This window comes from Lynx canadensis, chromosome X (genome assembly GCF_007474595.2).
Source record: "Lynx canadensis isolate LIC74 chromosome X, mLynCan4.pri.v2, whole genome shotgun sequence".
Taxonomy (NCBI): Eukaryota; Metazoa; Chordata; class Mammalia; order Carnivora; family Felidae; genus Lynx; species Lynx canadensis.
Genome location: NC_044321.2, coordinates 83,052,724 through 83,070,071, shown reverse-complemented (window position 1 = coordinate 83,070,071; position 17,348 = coordinate 83,052,724). Strand labels below are relative to the sequence as shown.

At 39.0% G+C, this 17,348-nt stretch overlaps 2 protein-coding genes across 2 annotated transcripts in view; one reads left to right on the top strand and one right to left on the bottom strand.

Moving 5' to 3' along the window:
- Positions 1–17,348, bottom strand: part of IL1RAPL2 (interleukin 1 receptor accessory protein like 2) — a 626,232-nt gene that overhangs the window by 574,918 nt on the left and 33,966 nt on the right. The window lies entirely within an intron of this gene.
- TEX13A (testis expressed 13A) lies at positions 11,889–13,147 on the top strand. The gene is made up of 2 exons (XM_030305978.1): positions 11,889–12,344; positions 12,458–13,147. The coding sequence occupies exons 1-2, from the start codon at positions 11,889–11,891 to the stop codon at positions 13,145–13,147; spliced, it is 1,146 nt and encodes a 381-aa protein (XP_030161838.1).

Sequence of the window (17,348 nt, the reverse complement as noted above, 5' to 3'; positions counted from 1 at the left end):
TGTACTTTTTTTCTGACCTCCCTTCACATCCTGAGGATAAGGAGAACATTCAGGCTCAATATGAGAGAAGTGACTTTGCTGTGATATTACAGAGGGGCCTTACAATTGTATGCATTTCTAAACATTCAAGTGCTTCCTCATCTCTTATCTTACTTAATTCTGCCAATAATCCAGGAAAATGTTCAGGGTAGGTATCATCTACACTTTTCAGAGGACTAAAATGTAGACACAGAGAAGGCAAATAATTCAGTTAAGCCCATATAGATGGTTAGTGGATTAGAACCCAGGTTTTGACTGTTAGCCCCTGGCTACACCCAGAACTTAATGCTAATATGGGTTAACAGCCAAACTAACTTGTGGTTATTCACACAAACTTGGGGGAGCTCATAGAAAGAAATGTAAATGTGTAAAGGTAACATTTAAAGAATAATGTCAATACGCACAGTACAGAAGAATTTGTAAATTGATGAAGAAATCCCACTTCCCATTCCAAAGATTTCATATTAGCTACTATATAGGTCATAACTTATACTTTTTCCCAGAAATATTTCTAAGGGCAAATGTTGATCAATCTTGGGTTCCCTGACAGGAATAGTAAGATCATACATAAAAAACCCAGATGCCTCTTTCTAACTCCCATTTATATAATATGCTTATACTATAAAATTTTAAGTTTTATTTCTGAATTTGAGTTTATGTAAACTTTTTATATCACTAGAGCTAACCTATTAAAAAAAAACTAAATAAATTAGGGAATTTTTTCATGTCTAAAAGCAGAAGCCCAGACAAAATACCTCAGGATATACTTGAAACTTTTCTAAATGGTTCCCTCAATTGTTTTATCCTCCTTTCAAGTTACTTTCTTTGCTAATTCCAGAACCATCTAATGACCAGTAAACTAAAACTTTGTTTTCTGAAATTTTTGAAATGTTAATTGACTGCTACACAAAACTATCATTTCATCAATCTACCACCCTTGGATGATATTGTCCCACTGGAAACATAAGAACTATGAACTGATATTATTATCAAATTCAGGGAAATGAAGTAAATTAATAAACAAATAAAATCTTAAGCCCTTTGATGACTTACATTCCTTGAAAATTATTACAAAAGTAGAAAATTTTATGAAAAATATCTTTGACCTTGTTGGAAAGACCTTCAGATAAGTACAAAAATAAGCACATATAACTGCAAGCATGCAATGTTAATGCTTTAAAAGAACAAGAAAGGAAAAACAGAGGACAGAAATTACTAATATCAGAACGGAAAAACAGGATATCACTACAGTTCCTATAGATATTTAAAGAATAATAAAGGAATACTACAAACAACTCTATGCCCACAAATACGATAGCCTAGATGAAATGGATCAATTTCTTGAAAGGCACAATCTGCCAAAACTCACACAAGAAGAAACAGACCTACAGAAATATGAATAGGCCTACAGCTATTAAAGAAATTGAATCAATAATTAATAACCTTCCAAAAATAAAACACCAAGTCCAGATGGATTCACTGGCAAATTCTACCAAATACTTAGGATGAAATTATACCAAATTCTCTACAATCTCTTTCAGAAGATAGAAGCAGATGGAGTACTTCCTAACTGATTCTATGAAGCCAGCATTAGTCTAATACCAACACCAAAGACATTACAAGAAAACTACAGACTGATATCTTTCATGAACATAAATGCACAATCCTCAACAGAATATTAGGAAATCAAACCCAGTAATGTATAAAAATAACTGTATCCCAGGGACACCTGGGCAGCTCAGTCAGTTGAGCATCCAACTCTTGATTTTGGCTCAGGTCATGATCACATGGTTGTGGGATCGAGCAGTATGTCAGGCTCTGCATGGAGCCAGCTTAAGATTCTCTCTCCCCCATGGCCACTCTACTCTACTCGTGTGCACACTCTATCTCTAAAATAAAAAAAATAGGGGTGCCTGGGTGGCTCAATCGGTTGAGCGTCTGACTTCGGCTCAGGTCGTGACCTCACAGTCTGTGAGTTCGAGCCCCAAGTCAGGCTCTGTGCTGACAGCTCAGAGCCTGGAGCCTGCTTCGGATTCTCTCTCTCTCTCTCTCTCTCTCTCTCTCTCTCTTTCTCTCTCTCTCTCTGCCCCTCCCCCGCTCATGTTCTCTCTCTGTCTCAGAAATAAACATTAAAAAAATAAAAATAAATAAATAAATAAATAAATAAATAAAATAAATTATAGTAAAATACTAAAAAAGATAATCATACCCCACAACCAAGTAGGATTTATCCCAGATGTGGAAAGTTGGTTCAAATATTCAAAAATCAGGGGCACTTGGGTGGCTTGGTTGTTTAATCATCAGATTCTTGATGTAGGCTCAGGTCATGATTTCATGGTTTGTGATATCAAGCACCTCATTGGTTTCTGCACTGACAGCATGGACCCTTCTTGGGATTCTTCTCTTCACTTCTCTCTGCCCCTCACCTGCTTGCACACACACTCTCTCACTCCCTCTCTCTCTCTCAAAATAAGAAACATAAAAAAATCAAATATCAATTAATGTAGTTCATCACATTAACAGGCTAAAGAAGAAAAATTACATGACCATATCAGTAGATGCAGGAAAAGCAGTTAACAAAATCCAACGTCCATTCATGATAAAAAAAGTAAAAAATAAAAAATAAACAAAAAAAAAAACTCTCAACAAACTAGGACTAGAGGGAAAATTCCTCAACTCAGTAAAGAGTATCTATGAAAAAAAACTATAGCTAACATTATATTTCATGATAATAAACTACAAGATTTCCTATTAAAATTAGGAATAAGGCAAGACTGTCCCCTCTCACCATTCCAATTCAACATCATACTGAAAGTCTCAGCTAATGCAATAGATAAAAAAAAGGAAATATCTCATTGATTCAAAAGGAAGAAATAAAATCATCTTTGTTCATAGATGTATGATTGATCTATACATATAGATGACCCATGCAAAAAATCTGAAAGAGTTGACAAAACACCTGAAATTAGTAAGCAAGTAACTAGTAACTAGCAAGGCTCCAGGATATAAGGTTAATACACAAAAGTCAATTGCTTTCACATATGCAAGCAATGAAAAAGTTATTAATTTGAAATTAAAAACATGATATCACTTACATTAGAAACCCCCAAATTGAAATATTAGGTATGTATCTAACAAAATAAGTACAAGATCTACATGAGGACAACTACAAAACCGAGAAGACCAAAATTGGAGGACTGATACTATCTGACTTTAAGACCTACTCTAAAGCTACAGTAATTAAGACAGAACCGACAAACAGCTCAGTGGAATAGAATATCAAGCCTGGAAATAGATGCATATAAATATAGTCAACTGATCTTTGACAAAGAAGAAAATGCAACACAATAGAGCAACTTCAGCTCTACAAATTCAACTTCAGCTCTTGCTCTACAAATGACAATGTTAAGAGAATTAGAAAACAAGCCACAGACTGAGAGAAAATATTAGCAGAAGACACATCTAATAAAGGACTGCTATCCAAAGTATACAAATAATTCTTAAAACTCCACAATAACAACAAAAAAAAATAGGCCAAAGACCTTAACAGAAACCTCATCAAAGAGATAAAATATACAGATGGCAAATAAACATTTGAAAATATGTATATCATATGTCACCAGGGAAATGCAAATGAAAACAAACCTGCACTACAACTGCATACCTATTAGAATGGCCAAAATCCAGAACACTAACAACACCAAATGCTAGTAAGGATGTGGAGTAACAGGAACTCTCATTCATTGCTGGTAGGAATGCAAAATGGCACAGCAACTTAGAAGATAGTTTGGAAGTTTCTTACAAAACTAAACATACCCTTATATGATCTAGCATTTATATTCTTTGATAACTACCCAAAGGAGGGAAAAATTATGTCTTCATAAGAGCCTGCACACAGATGTTTATAGAAGTTTTGTTCGTAATTGCCAAAACTTGGAAGTAACCAAGATAGCCTTTAGTAGGTGAATGTATAAAGAATATATGGCACATACAGATAATGGAATATTATTAAGAGCTAAAAATAAATGAGCTCTCAAGCCATGGAAAGATATAGAGGAACATTAAATGCATATTACTAAGTAAAAGAAGCCAATGAGTAAAGGCTACATACTGTAAAATTCCGCTATATGACACTTGGAAAAGGCAAAATTATGGAGACACTAAAAAGATTGGTGATTGCCAAGAGTTGGGAGGAGAGATGGATAGGTGGAACACAAAGGACTTTAAAGGTAGTGAAAATACTCTGTATGATACCATAATGATGGATATATGCCATTATACATTTGTGCAAACCCATAGAAAGTACAACACCAAGAGTGAACCACAATGAAAAGTATGGATTTTGGATGATAACGATGTTTCAATGTAGGTTAATCAATTGTAGTAAATATTCACTCTGGCAGTGGCTACTGATAATGGGGTATGCATGTGGGGGCAGGAGGTACATCGTAAATTTCTGTACTTTCCTCTCAATTTTGCTGTGAACCCAAAAACAGCTGAAAATTTCCCTAATCTGGGGAAAGAAACAGACATCCAGATCCATGAGGCACAGAGAATTCCCATCAAAATCAACAAAAGCAGGCCAACACCAAGACATACTGTAATTAAATTTGAAAAACATAGTGATAAAAACAAAATCCTAAAAGCATGAAGATAAAATAAGTCCTTCACTTACAAAGAAGGAACCATAAATCTAGCTGCAGATTTCTCAAAAGAAACTTGGCAGGCCAGAAAGGAGTGGCATGATACATTTAAAATGCTGAATGGGAAAAATCTGCAACAAAGAATACTCTATCCATCAAGGCTACCATTCAGAACACAAGGAGAGATGAAGAGTTTCCCAGATTCAAAAAAAAAAAAAAAAACTAGAGGAGTTTGTTATCTCCTAAACCAGCCCTGCAAGGTATATTAAAGGGGACTTTTTGAATGCAAAAGAGAAAAACAAAAATGGCAAAGACAAGAAAGGATCAGAGAAAATCTCCACAAACAATGACAAAACAAGTAATACGATGGCACTAAGTACATATCTATCAATAATTACTCTGAATATAAAAAGACTAAATGCTCCAATAAAATGACACAGGGTGTCATATTGGATAAAAAAAAAGACTCATCTATATGGTGCCTACAAGAGACTCATTTTAAACCTAAAACACCTGTAGATTGAAAGTGAGGGTATGGAGAACCATTCATCATGCTAAGGGATATCAAAATAAAGCTGGAGTAGCAACACTTATATAGGACAAACTTGACTTTAAAGCAAATACTGTAACAAAAAACAAAGAAGGGCACCATATCATAATAAAGGGGACAATCCAACAAGAAGATGTAACTATTGTAAATATTTATTCATTCGATATGAAAGTATCCAAATATATAAAACAGTCAACAACAAACATAAACATAACTGATAATAATACAATACCAGTAGGAGTCTTTAACACCCCACTTATATCAATATATCATCTAAATATATAATCAACATGGAAACAATGGCTTTGAATTACACACTGGACAGACGGACTTAACAGATATACTCAGAATATTCCATCCTAAAAGACCAGAATATACATTCTTTTCAAGTACACATGGGACATTCTCCAGAATAGATCATGTATTAGGTCACAAATCAGGCCTCAACAAATACAAAAAGATTGAGATCATACTATGTATATTTTCTGGCAACAACACTGTGAAACTTGAAGTCAATCACAAGAAAAAAACTTGGAAAGACCATAAATACATGCAGGTTGAACAATATATTACTAAACAGTGAATGGGTCAACCAGGAAATCAAAGAAGACATAAAAACAATACACACACACAAAAAAAAATAAAAATGAGAACAAAATAGTCCAAAACCTTAGCGATGCAGCAAAAGCATTCCTAAAAGGAAAGTTAAGAGCAATATAGACCTACTTCAAGAAGAAAGAAAAATCTCAAATACATAACATATCCTTACAAGTAAAAGAGCCAGAAAAAGAATAAACAAAGCCTAAATCCAGCAGAAGAAAGAAATAATAAAGATTATAATATGTAATAAGTCTAATAAAATTATATGTAATAAAAACATATAATTATGATAAAAGATTATAATTATAGTAAGGTAGAAATAAATGATATAGATATTAAAAAATACAATAGATCAGTGAAGCCAGGAGGTGTTTCTTTGAAAATATCAATAAAATTGATTGATAAACCTCTACCCAGACTTATAAAAAAGAAAAGAGAAAGGACCCAAATAAATAAAATCACAAATTACAGAGGATAAATAACAACCAACACCACAGAAATACAAACAATTATAAGAGAATCATATGAAAAACCATATGCCAAAATATTGAACAACCTGGAAAAAAATGGATAAATTCGTAGAAACATAAACTACCAAAACTGAAACAGGAAGAAACAGAAAACTTGAACAGACTGATAAACAGGAAAGAAAATGAATCAGTCATAAAAAAAAAATCTCCCGACAAATGAAAGTCCAGGGCCAGATGGCTTCATAGGTGAACTCTACCAAAAATTTTATGAAGAGTTAATACCAATACTTCTCAAACTATTCTAAACATAGAAAAGGAAGAAAAACTTACAAATTCGTTCTATGAGATAAGCATTGCCCTGATGCCAAAACCAGATAAAGACCCCACTAAAAAAGTGAACTATAATGTCTCTGATGAACACTGATGTGAAAATTCTCAATAAAATGCCAGCAAACTGAATCCAGTAGTATATTAAAAGAATCATTCACTATGATCAAGTGGGATTTATTCCCAGGCTGCAAGGGATATACCACAAATGAAATCAATCTGATATACCACATTAATAAAAAAACAAAAAGGATAAGAACCATATGATCTCTTCAATAGATGCAGAAAAAGCATTTGACAAAGTACAATATACATTCATGATAAAAATCCTCAATAAAGTAGGGATAGAGGGAGCATTCCTTAACATAACAAAGATTATACACACACACACACAAAAAAAAAAACCCACAGCTAATATCATCCTCAATGGAGAAAAACTGACAGTTTTTCCCTTAAGGTCAAGGGCATGTTGACTCTTACCACTGTTATTTAACATTGTACTTGAAGTCCTAGTCTCAGCAATTAGACAACAAAAAGAAATAAAAGGCATCCAAATTGACAAGGAAGAAGTAAAACTTTCACTATCCACAGAACACATGATATTCTATGTAGAAAAACCACAAAATTGCTAGAACTGATATAGGAATTCACTAAAGTCAAAAGATACATAATCAACATCCAGAAATCTGTTGCACTGCTATACACCAATAATGAATCAGAAGAAAGACAAATTAAGGAACCTATCCCATTTACAATTGCACCAAAAATAATAATATACCCAGGAATAAACCTAACCAAAGAGGTAAGAGATCTGTATTCTGAAAACTATAAAATACTTATGAAAGAAATTGAAAAGGACACAAAGAAATGGAAAGATTTTCCATGCATATGGATTGACAGAACAAATATTGTTAAACTGTCTATACTACCCAAAGCAATCTACACATTTAATGCAATCTCTATCAGAATACCAACAGCATTTTTCACAGAGATAGAACAAACAATCCTAAAATTTGTATGGAACCATAAAAGACCCTGAATAGCCAAAGCAACTTTGAAAAAGAAAAAAAAAAAAGCAAAGCTGGAGGCATCACAATCCCAGACTTCAAGTTGTATTACAAAACTGTACTGATCAAAACAGTATAGTGCTGTCATAAAAACAGACACACAGATCAATAGAACAGAATAGAAAACATAGAAATGAACCCAGAAATATGTGGTCAATTAATCATCAACAAAGCAGGAAAGATGATCTAATAGGAAAAAGACAATCTCTTCCACAAATGGTCTTGGGAAAACTGGACAGCAACATGCAAAAGAATGAAAGTGGGGTTGCCTGGGTGACTCCGTCAGTTAAACATCAAACTGTTGATTTCGGCTTAGGTCATTATCTCATAGTTGGTGAGATCAAGCCCCACATTGGGCTCTGTGCTGACAGCATGGAGCCTGCTTGAGATTCTCTATCTCCCTCTCTCTCTGTCCCTCCCTTGCTCATACTCTCCCCCTCTCTCAAAATAAATAAGCATTAAAAAAGAAGAATGAAACTGGACCACTTCATTACACCATACACAAAAAACAAATTCAAAATGGATTAAAGACCTAAGTGTGAGACCTGAAACCATAAAAATCCTAGAAGATAACAGAAGCAGTGACCTATCTGATATCAGTCATAACGACTTCTTTCTAGATATGTCTCCTGAGGCATGGGAAACAAGAGCAAAAATTAACCATTGGGACTACATCAAAATAAAAAGCTTCTGCATAGTGAAGGAAATTATCAATAAAACTAAACAACTTTGGAATGGGAGAAGATATTTGCAAGTAACATATCTGATAAGAGGTTAGTATCCAAAATCTATTAAGAATTTATCAAACCCAACACCCCAAAATTGAATAATCCAATTAAAAATGAGCAGTAGACATGAATAGATATTTTTCAAAGAATACATACAGTTGGCCAACAGGCACATGAAAAGATGCTCAACATCACTCACCATCAGAGAAATACAAATCAAAAGTACACTGAGATACCACCTCACATTTCTCAGAATGGCTAAAATCAGAAACACAAGAAATAACAAGTGTTGCTGAGGATGTGGAAAAAAAAGGAACCCTCATGCACTGTTGGTGGGAATGCAAACTGGTGCAGCCATTCTGGAAAACAGTATGGAGATTTCTCAAAAAGTCAAAAATATATCTACTCCATAATCCAGCAAATGAACTACTAGGTATTTACCCAAAGAATACAAAAATACTAATTCAAAAGCATACATGCGCCCTGAAGTTTATAGCAACATTATCTATAATAGCAAAATATGAAACAGCCCAAATGTCCATATACATACACATACCACAGCTTCTTTATCTATTCATCAGTACATGGACATTTGGGCTGTTTCATATTTTACTATTATAGATAATGCTGTATATATATATATATATATATATATATATATATATAGATAATATACATATATGGTGAAATCTTGCCATTTGCAATGATATGGATGGGGCTATAAAGTATTTTGCTAAGCAAAATAAGTCAGTCAGAGAAAGCCAAATACCATGTAATTTCACCCATGTGCAGAATTTAAGAAACAGAACAAATGATCATAGTGGTAAAAATGAGAGGGCAAACCAAAAAACAGACTCTTAACAAAAGGGAACAAACTGCTGTTCACCAGAGGGGAGGAGAGTGGGAGGATGGGTGAAACAGATGATGGAGATTAAGGAGTGCACTTGTGATGAACACTGAGTGTTTTATGTAAGTGTTGAATCACTATATTGTACACCTGAAATTAATATTACACTGTATATTAACTAACCAGAATTTAAATCAAAACAAGTAAATGATTTACCTTAATCTTTTAAAAGCATTTATAAGCAGAAGTGGAAGAATGATAGCATACAGATACAAGTGATCACAAGCTGAAGTCCATGTTTAAAGAGTTATGGAAGGAATAAAAAAGGGTAAAAAAATGTTCTGAGTCCAAAATCAGAGTAGGCAGAGTAAGCAAGTCAGCTATAAAACCGTGAGTGAGAATGGAGAGTGGTAAGAAAAGAGCTATTCCCTTCACTCTGTTCTTCTTGCTGTATATCTTCTCCCTGGGTTATTTCAACCACTACTTTGAATCCAATTTCCATTTTTCAATACTATATCTCCAGCCCTGATGTCTCTCCTAGTACTAGACTCATATATCTAACTGCTTGTGGGGTATCTCTATTAGGATGTCCCACGGGTATCTCAATATCAATATGTCCACAGGTGATCCCCCTTCCAAACAGCTTCTCTTTTATTCTCCATCTAAGTCTACAGCATCACTATCTACTTAGTTCCCTGTAGCAGAAACCTGGGAATTACCCTACTCATTTTCTCATCCCTGTCCCTGACATTCCTATAAATTCTATCAACCAAATAGCTCTCTACACTTTTGTCTCCATTCTAACTTCTACTACCTTAGCTTACATATTGAATTACTGTGGCATCCCCCTAATGGGTCTCCCTGACTCCAGTATCACCCCTCTCTCCTTGCCATTTCAATTTCTATATTATCTCCCAAATGATCTTTCTACAGAAGTCACTCTAGAACAAGCCAAAACATGAACGCTTCCCATTTATTAGTCCCAAGACTAACAAATAAAATACCCAAATTGAAATGGAGAAAAAGGTAACAGTTTAAAAAGAAAGCTAAAACAGTGGGATTTATACCTCTGGGATTTAACTACCTTCTTAAGTAATATATTAATGCCTGATACATTATTTTTTTCTCACTATCTGACACAAGACACTTAGAGAAGAAATGTTATCTATTTCAATGTAGGTCATAGAACAAAATGTAATTCTCATATAATAAATAATGAATTTCTAGTTTTTCAAATGGAAAAATAAATGAAAACCCAAAATGAGTGTATCTCTGCATGTCCATTTCCTTCACTGCATAAATAATGGCAGAAAAGAGAATAAGGAGAGTTAATTTAGAAAGGTATACTAGGGTAAGAATATAATATTACCCCAAAGAGTTGGTCACAGGAAGCCATCAAATATTTTGAAGCTTGAAAGGAGCATGGTCATAGGAAAGATTGGGAATTAGAAAGAGATTAGAGAATTCATTCATGAGACTATGTGGGCATTCTCTAAATGGGAATGGATGTTAAAAGAAGATTCTGAGATAGTAGCAACAAGACTTGGGACCAATTTCCTATGTTATTAAAGGCAAGTGGTATTGATGATTTTGAGGTTTCTATAGTGAACACAAGAATATAGGAGAATATGAACACAGGAATATAGGAGAATCATCTCTCAGGGGAAAGGGTGAACATTTGGATTTTGGATATATTTGGGATATGCAGGAAATATGAGTTTAGACCAGGAGTTGGCAAACTACAGGCCAAATCCTGCCGGCTACCTATTTTTATGCATAAGTTTTATTGGAATATGGCCATGCTTATTTCTTCAAGTATTTCTTATGACTGCTTTTATGCTGTAAGTATTTGGGACAGAGGTCCTTTGCCTACAATGCCTCAAATAATTATTACTTGGCCCTTTACATAAACAATTTTCTGACCGTCATATTCCAATTCAGGAGATTCTAGAATAGGAGATACAGCATCCTCCTGGCGAGGAGGCTTTTTTTCTTGTTCTAGAATATTCCACTTCTAAGAGGGGAGGGGCTCCTGATGTGGGACAAACCATTTTAGTGGGGGTGGAGAGTGGGGGGTGAAATTTTTTTACTTGATCGCAAGTGTTTCAAATTCTCAGGTCTGTCTTTTCTGATCACTCCTGTTTCCTCCCCACTTCAAGGACTTGCAACATTGTAGCGGGTTCCCTAATGTCCTGGGGCAGATGGAGGGCCTTCCTTGTGCCTTCCCTCCCACCCCTACTATCTCTCGAAGTTGGAACAGTCCCACGGTAAAAGCCTCTAGGGTTTGCTTAGAGACTTCCTTTCCTTGGAGCCCCTGGAGGGAAAGAGGTGCGCTTTCTCGCTTTCTCTTTAGGTTCTGTAGGCAGGCATGGGAGGTCTGTACCTCCTCTAATCCTATCTAGGGAGGTAAGACCTGGTGAGAAGTGTACTATGGCAAGGCAAGCCAGTCAGTGGTCTTTATGAGGGTCTCAGGAGGGTTGGGCGGAGCAATCAAAAGAGAAGCTACAGAGGGGGGAGGGGAGGGCTAAAGGGGGGAAAGGATTAAAGGGGAGAGGAGGGTGCAACTGGTTGATTCATCCCCGCAGGGCCAGACAAGCCCCTAAAGCCCTCAGCCATCATGGCCTTGAAACCCGAAGACTCCAGTGGTGGGTTCCAGCACGGCAACGTGGTGGCTTTCATCAACGAGAAGATGGCCAGGCACACGAAAGGCCCCGAGTTCTACCTCGAAAATATATCTCAGTCCTGGGAGGAAGTGGAGAACAAGCTCAAGGCCATCCTGGAGGACAGCGCAGTGTCCAGTGAGGCCAAAGACGCCTGTGCCTGGAGCAGCCTGGCCCTAGGTGTGCGCTTTGCCCGCAGGCAGGGCCAGTTACATGGGCACAGGGTGCACTGGCTGCAGGACTTCGCCAAACTGCATAAGTCCGCTGCAGAGACCTTGGCCTCAGACCTAAAGGAGCTCACAGCACAGCAGGAGATAGAGCGCAGGGAGGCAGCCTTCCGTCTGCAGCAGACACAAGCAAACTTGGCGGAGATACGGAAGGAAAGGGACCTCCTGAGGTGGAAGCTCCTGCGGGCTGTAAGATTGCCTCAACTTGGTCCCTGCCCCCTTTCCTGGCCCTATCTCCTTGCCCCACCCCCTCACCACCCCCAGAATGGGTCTCAACCCTGCCTACTTCTCTGCAGGAGCTGGAGTCTTCGCAGGAGCGGGTGCAGGTTGCAGAGGAGCCAGGCTTGGCCACTGCCAGTGACGCTGGGACAGAAGGAGCAGGTGAGGAGGAAGAGGCGGGGGCTGCCACTACTTCTGCTACTGCTGCTGGTGCCACAGGAAGAGGAAGAAGACAGAAAGGTGAAGAAGAGACAGAGGCCACAAAGAACACTGGTGGAGGCCTTGTGCATGTTGTTGGAGCTGAGCAGAAAAATTATACCTCTGGTGGGCAGAGGGAGGGAGATGTCAGGTCAGTGGATACAGCCATGCTTTATTTCTCTGGGACGATGAAGCCCGGGACCACAGCCACACCATCACCCCTGCCTGTCCAGCTCCCTGCCTCATTCACATACTCCTATGCCTGCCCCCTTTCCCCCTTCCCACCTGCGCCCACACCAACCCCACCAGCAATAATGTTCACCCCAGGAGCTCCATCTCAGATATCTCCCCACTGGAGGCCCTCTGATGTTAACTTGTGGTCTGATGTGGGGTCCCAGGGAACACGCCCTCAAGAATCCCAAAGAGACAACGATCTCCTTCAGCAGAGAAGACCTCCCATATTTCGCAGACCCGGGGATTGGGACTGCCCTTGGTGTAAAGCTGTGAATTTTTCACGGAGGGAAATTTGTTTCCGCTGTGGAAGGGGTATTTGGCTGCAAAACCCCCAGTGAATTCAGAAATGTGAAATAGAACGGAAACATATCCCAATGGGAAATCAATTTTCAGAGGGAGGGGGAGAGATGCGGGAGGGTTTGGGAAGAATGGGGAGAAAAGGAGGGTGGGTGGATGGGGCAAGGGGGTTATGAGAAAGGTGGAAAAGTGGGGTGGGTATGGAGTGGTGGCTGGGGAGGGTGTAGATTAGGTGGTTGGGGGGATAAAACATAGACTTATTTTGATGACCCCCTTTGTGTTCCAGAGTATTAGCATTCCACACCCCAGAAGCACTGTAGCTTCTGTTAGTATGTGTCTCCATTCCCCACCCTAGTACCTGGTGGACCTGAGCAGCCATGTTTGTGACAACCCACCCCTCTTCCCACCTAGTCTGTATATGATTGGAGGAGTGGACATCTGACCCATCCTTAACCACACAGGTTCTTACACTAGAGAACCTGAATAGAGAGGCAGATTCCATAGTCCCATAGTCAGGATGGTGTTGGGCAAGGAAGCAGTGGGTTATTTGGAGTTGGGGCCAAGGTCAGAGTCATGGACACTGAGGCCACAGCTGAGGCCTGACCCTGGCTGTGGGGGAGCAGAACTGTGTGCTTTATAGAGGCCGAGTGTCTTTTAGAGGATGCCAGCATGAGATCCCAAGGAGCAGACAAGCACAGAGAAGCAAAGGAGTTGATCCTGCAAACCCAGAGATGGAGACAGTGGTGGCCTGACCACTTTTCCACTTCCTGCAATTATGTTGCATGAAAATCCACTCTACAGAGATACCCTTTTCTTTAATTTAACTTGAATGGGTTCCTTCTCTGGACAACCAGATTATTTCCAAGTCAGAAAATGATACCAGAAGAGCAGGTGCAAACCACAGGGCATCAAAGAAAATGTTGGAACTGACTGGGGAGGTGCATCAGGGAGTGACAGGTAGTGGGGATTCCTGCATCCCATGAGTCTCCAAGAATAAATTGGACAGGAATCTTGTTCATGTTCTGAACAATTATATCACAAGAAACAATCAAAACAGGCCTAGGGTTAACTACTTGCTTATGACACAACAGAGATTTCCTGCTCCAAGGGAATCTCAGGACTGCGTGAATACTTTTTTTTAAGTTTATAGTGCAAGTGGGGGAAGGGTAGAGGTGGGGGCGGAGAGAGGAAAATCCCAAACAGGGTCCGCACTGCCAGTAAAGTGCCCAATGTGGGGCTCGAACCCACGAACCGAGAGATCATGACCTGAGCTGAAACCGAGAGTCAGACTCAACTGACTGAGCACCCAAGCGCCCCAGGGCTGCATATAGAGGATGCCAGCATGAACTGCAAGCAAGGACTGCTACCTATGGTTGTTCAGCCCCATGACAGAAGAATCCTCCCCAGTACCCAGTGGGCAGAACTGGGTATAGTCACATGCCACTACCAAGGAGGTGAGTCAGCAGCTGATAGTGCCCAGAGGGTTTATTGGTTCAGACCACTGACCAAAGTATGCTGCCATCCTGAGGGATTCTCTTCCCCAGCTCATCACCAGGTTAACAGTGGGAGAAGAATCTGGCTACAAAGCCCTCAGTGAATTCAGAGTGTGGAATAGAACATAGCCCAACCAAGAAAGGGGGAGGGTGATGGTTGTGTCTCCCCCTCTTATGATTATAAGCTGCATTGAGCAGGGTTAAATGTATGGTTTAGCCCACAGGTGAAAAGATGTTAAGGAGTCATACCTGGACCAGACTGAGACAACTGGAGGAAGCTTGGATGTTACCTGGGGACTGGGGACCTAGAAACTGAGGTTGTCATGGGCCTGGGACATCTCTGCAGCATCTGGGTGTGACTTTGAGTTGTCTCATTTGGGAACAGATACAGATAATCATTTTCAAGATTTGGGGCCAGATTCCTAGCTAGTTATTAAAGGGCCTATACTTGTTAGAAATGTCTTCAGACTTTCACCACGTCAGTACTCTTGATACTTTGGGCTGGATACTTACATGTTTCAGGGAATTGTGCTGTACATTTAGGTTGCTTGGCAGAATCCCTAGCCTCTACACACTTGGTAACAATAGCACCCACCCCTCTGTTGTGACAACTAAAAATGTGACAACTAATAATGTAACATGTCCACTGTAGGGCAAAATCACCCTTAGTTGGGAACCATTAAGGCAATAAGGTCCTTAGGACTAGTCAGAATAGGGGGAAGAGAGTTGCAAGAAGAGCATGCTCAGCAATGCCCAGGGCTGCAGGGAATGCCCTAAGGAGGTAAAACGTATTCACTTGGTCTGGTGTTCACTTTTTATTTTTAAGCAAATATGGGTGGAGGAGGGGCAGAAAACAAACCAGGGATTTAGGTGGGAAGGGAAGATGTGCAGTCAGTGAGGGAAGCTCATCAAGGACTCCTGGATGTGAAGAGAAGGAGTGAGATAGGATACACAGCTGAGAGATACAAAGTTCTTTTGAATTTGGGAGAAACTTGAACCATGGGGAAGGAAACAGCTAAAGAAACCTTGAAACCACAAGAAATATGTAAAATAAGGAGATAGACCCTGTATACTGTTTTGGAGGCATGTCAATTGTACTATTAAATAAATAAAATATGAAGGCCAATTTTTGCTTGTGAACCAAAACCATAAGTGTGCATAAGTATGATATGCATATTATAGGTTTATGTGTGCTTTATGTTATACACTGATGTTTGAAAAAGCATAGAAAATGTCTGGAAAAACTTTTTTTTTTCTTTTCAGAAATAAAATGAAGTAGAATGGGGCAAGGGGATAGAGGGTTTCTACTTTATATACTTCTGTGTTGTGAAAATAAAATTATTAAATGTTCACAAATAAAAGGAAGTAAATTTTCTGGCATGAGGTGGTTTGGAAAGGCCACCTCTTCCTTTGGGATAGGAGAAGAGGAGAGCAGACATTGATATGTGTGGCAAAAAGAAGGGAAATGAAGAGGTTCCCCTTGTGTGTCCCTTAGACAGCATCCCCTTGTGTGTCCCTTCACCCAAGAGTGAGGATGGAAGGTCTGGGTGGGGGTGGAGGCTTCTGGGCATTGGCATATTTAAGGAATAACTCACGGTGGGAGGTGGAGAGTGGGATAGCGTAAAGGATCACCAAGCTGCACAGAGGATCCAATTAAGATAGGACCCAAATGAAAGAAAACCAAAGGGGAGGACAATGAGAGAGCCTAGGAGGGCCACTGGAAAGGAAGGTGACTAGTTCTAGGAGGAGCACCAGACACAAATCTCTGGTGTTACAACTTGTTTTCATAACTTATTTTTTTCAAGAAAAGAGTCAGTTTGTTTGGATTTGGGGTGTATGATTGGTAGGATTTAAGAAAGATACTGACATTTTCATGATTTCATGAATTACATCCATTTTATTTTTTTTATTTTTTTATTTTTTTAATGTTTTTATTTATTTATTTATTTATTTTTTATATATATGAAATTTATTGACAAATTGGTTTCCATACAACACCCAGTGCTCATCCCAAAAGGTGCCCTCCTCAATACCCATCACCCACCCTCCCCTCCCTCCCACCCCCCATCAACCCTCAGTTTGTTCTCAGTTTTTAAGAGTCTCTTATGCTTTGGCTCTCTCCCACTCTAACCTCTTTTTTTTTTTTTTCCCTTCCCCTCCCCCATGGGTTCCTGTTACGTTTCTCAGGATCCACATAAGAGTGAAACCATATGGTATCTGTCTTTCTCTGTATGGCTTATTTCACTTAGCATTACACTCTCCAGTTCCATCCACGTTGCTACAAAAGGCCATATTTCATTTTTTCTCATTGCCACATAGTATTCCATTGTGTATATATACCACAATTTCTTTACCCATTCATCAGTTGATGGACATTTAGGCTCTTTCCATAATTTGGCTATTGTTGAGAGTGCTGCTATGAACATTGGGGTACAAGTGCCCCTATGCATCAGTACTCCTGTATCCCTTGGATAAATTCCTAGCAGTGCTATTGCTGGGTCATAGGGTAGGTCTATTTTTAATTTTCTGAGGAACCTCCACACTGCTTTCCAGAGCGGCTGCACCAATTTGCATTCCCACCAACAGTGCAAGAGGGTTCCCGTTTCTCCACATCCTCTCCAGCATCTATAGTCTCCTGATTTGTTCATTTTGGCCACTCTGACTGGCGTGAGGTGACACCTGAGTGTGGTTTTGATTTGTATTTCCCTGATAAGGAGCGACGCTGAACATCTTTTCATGTGCCTGTTGG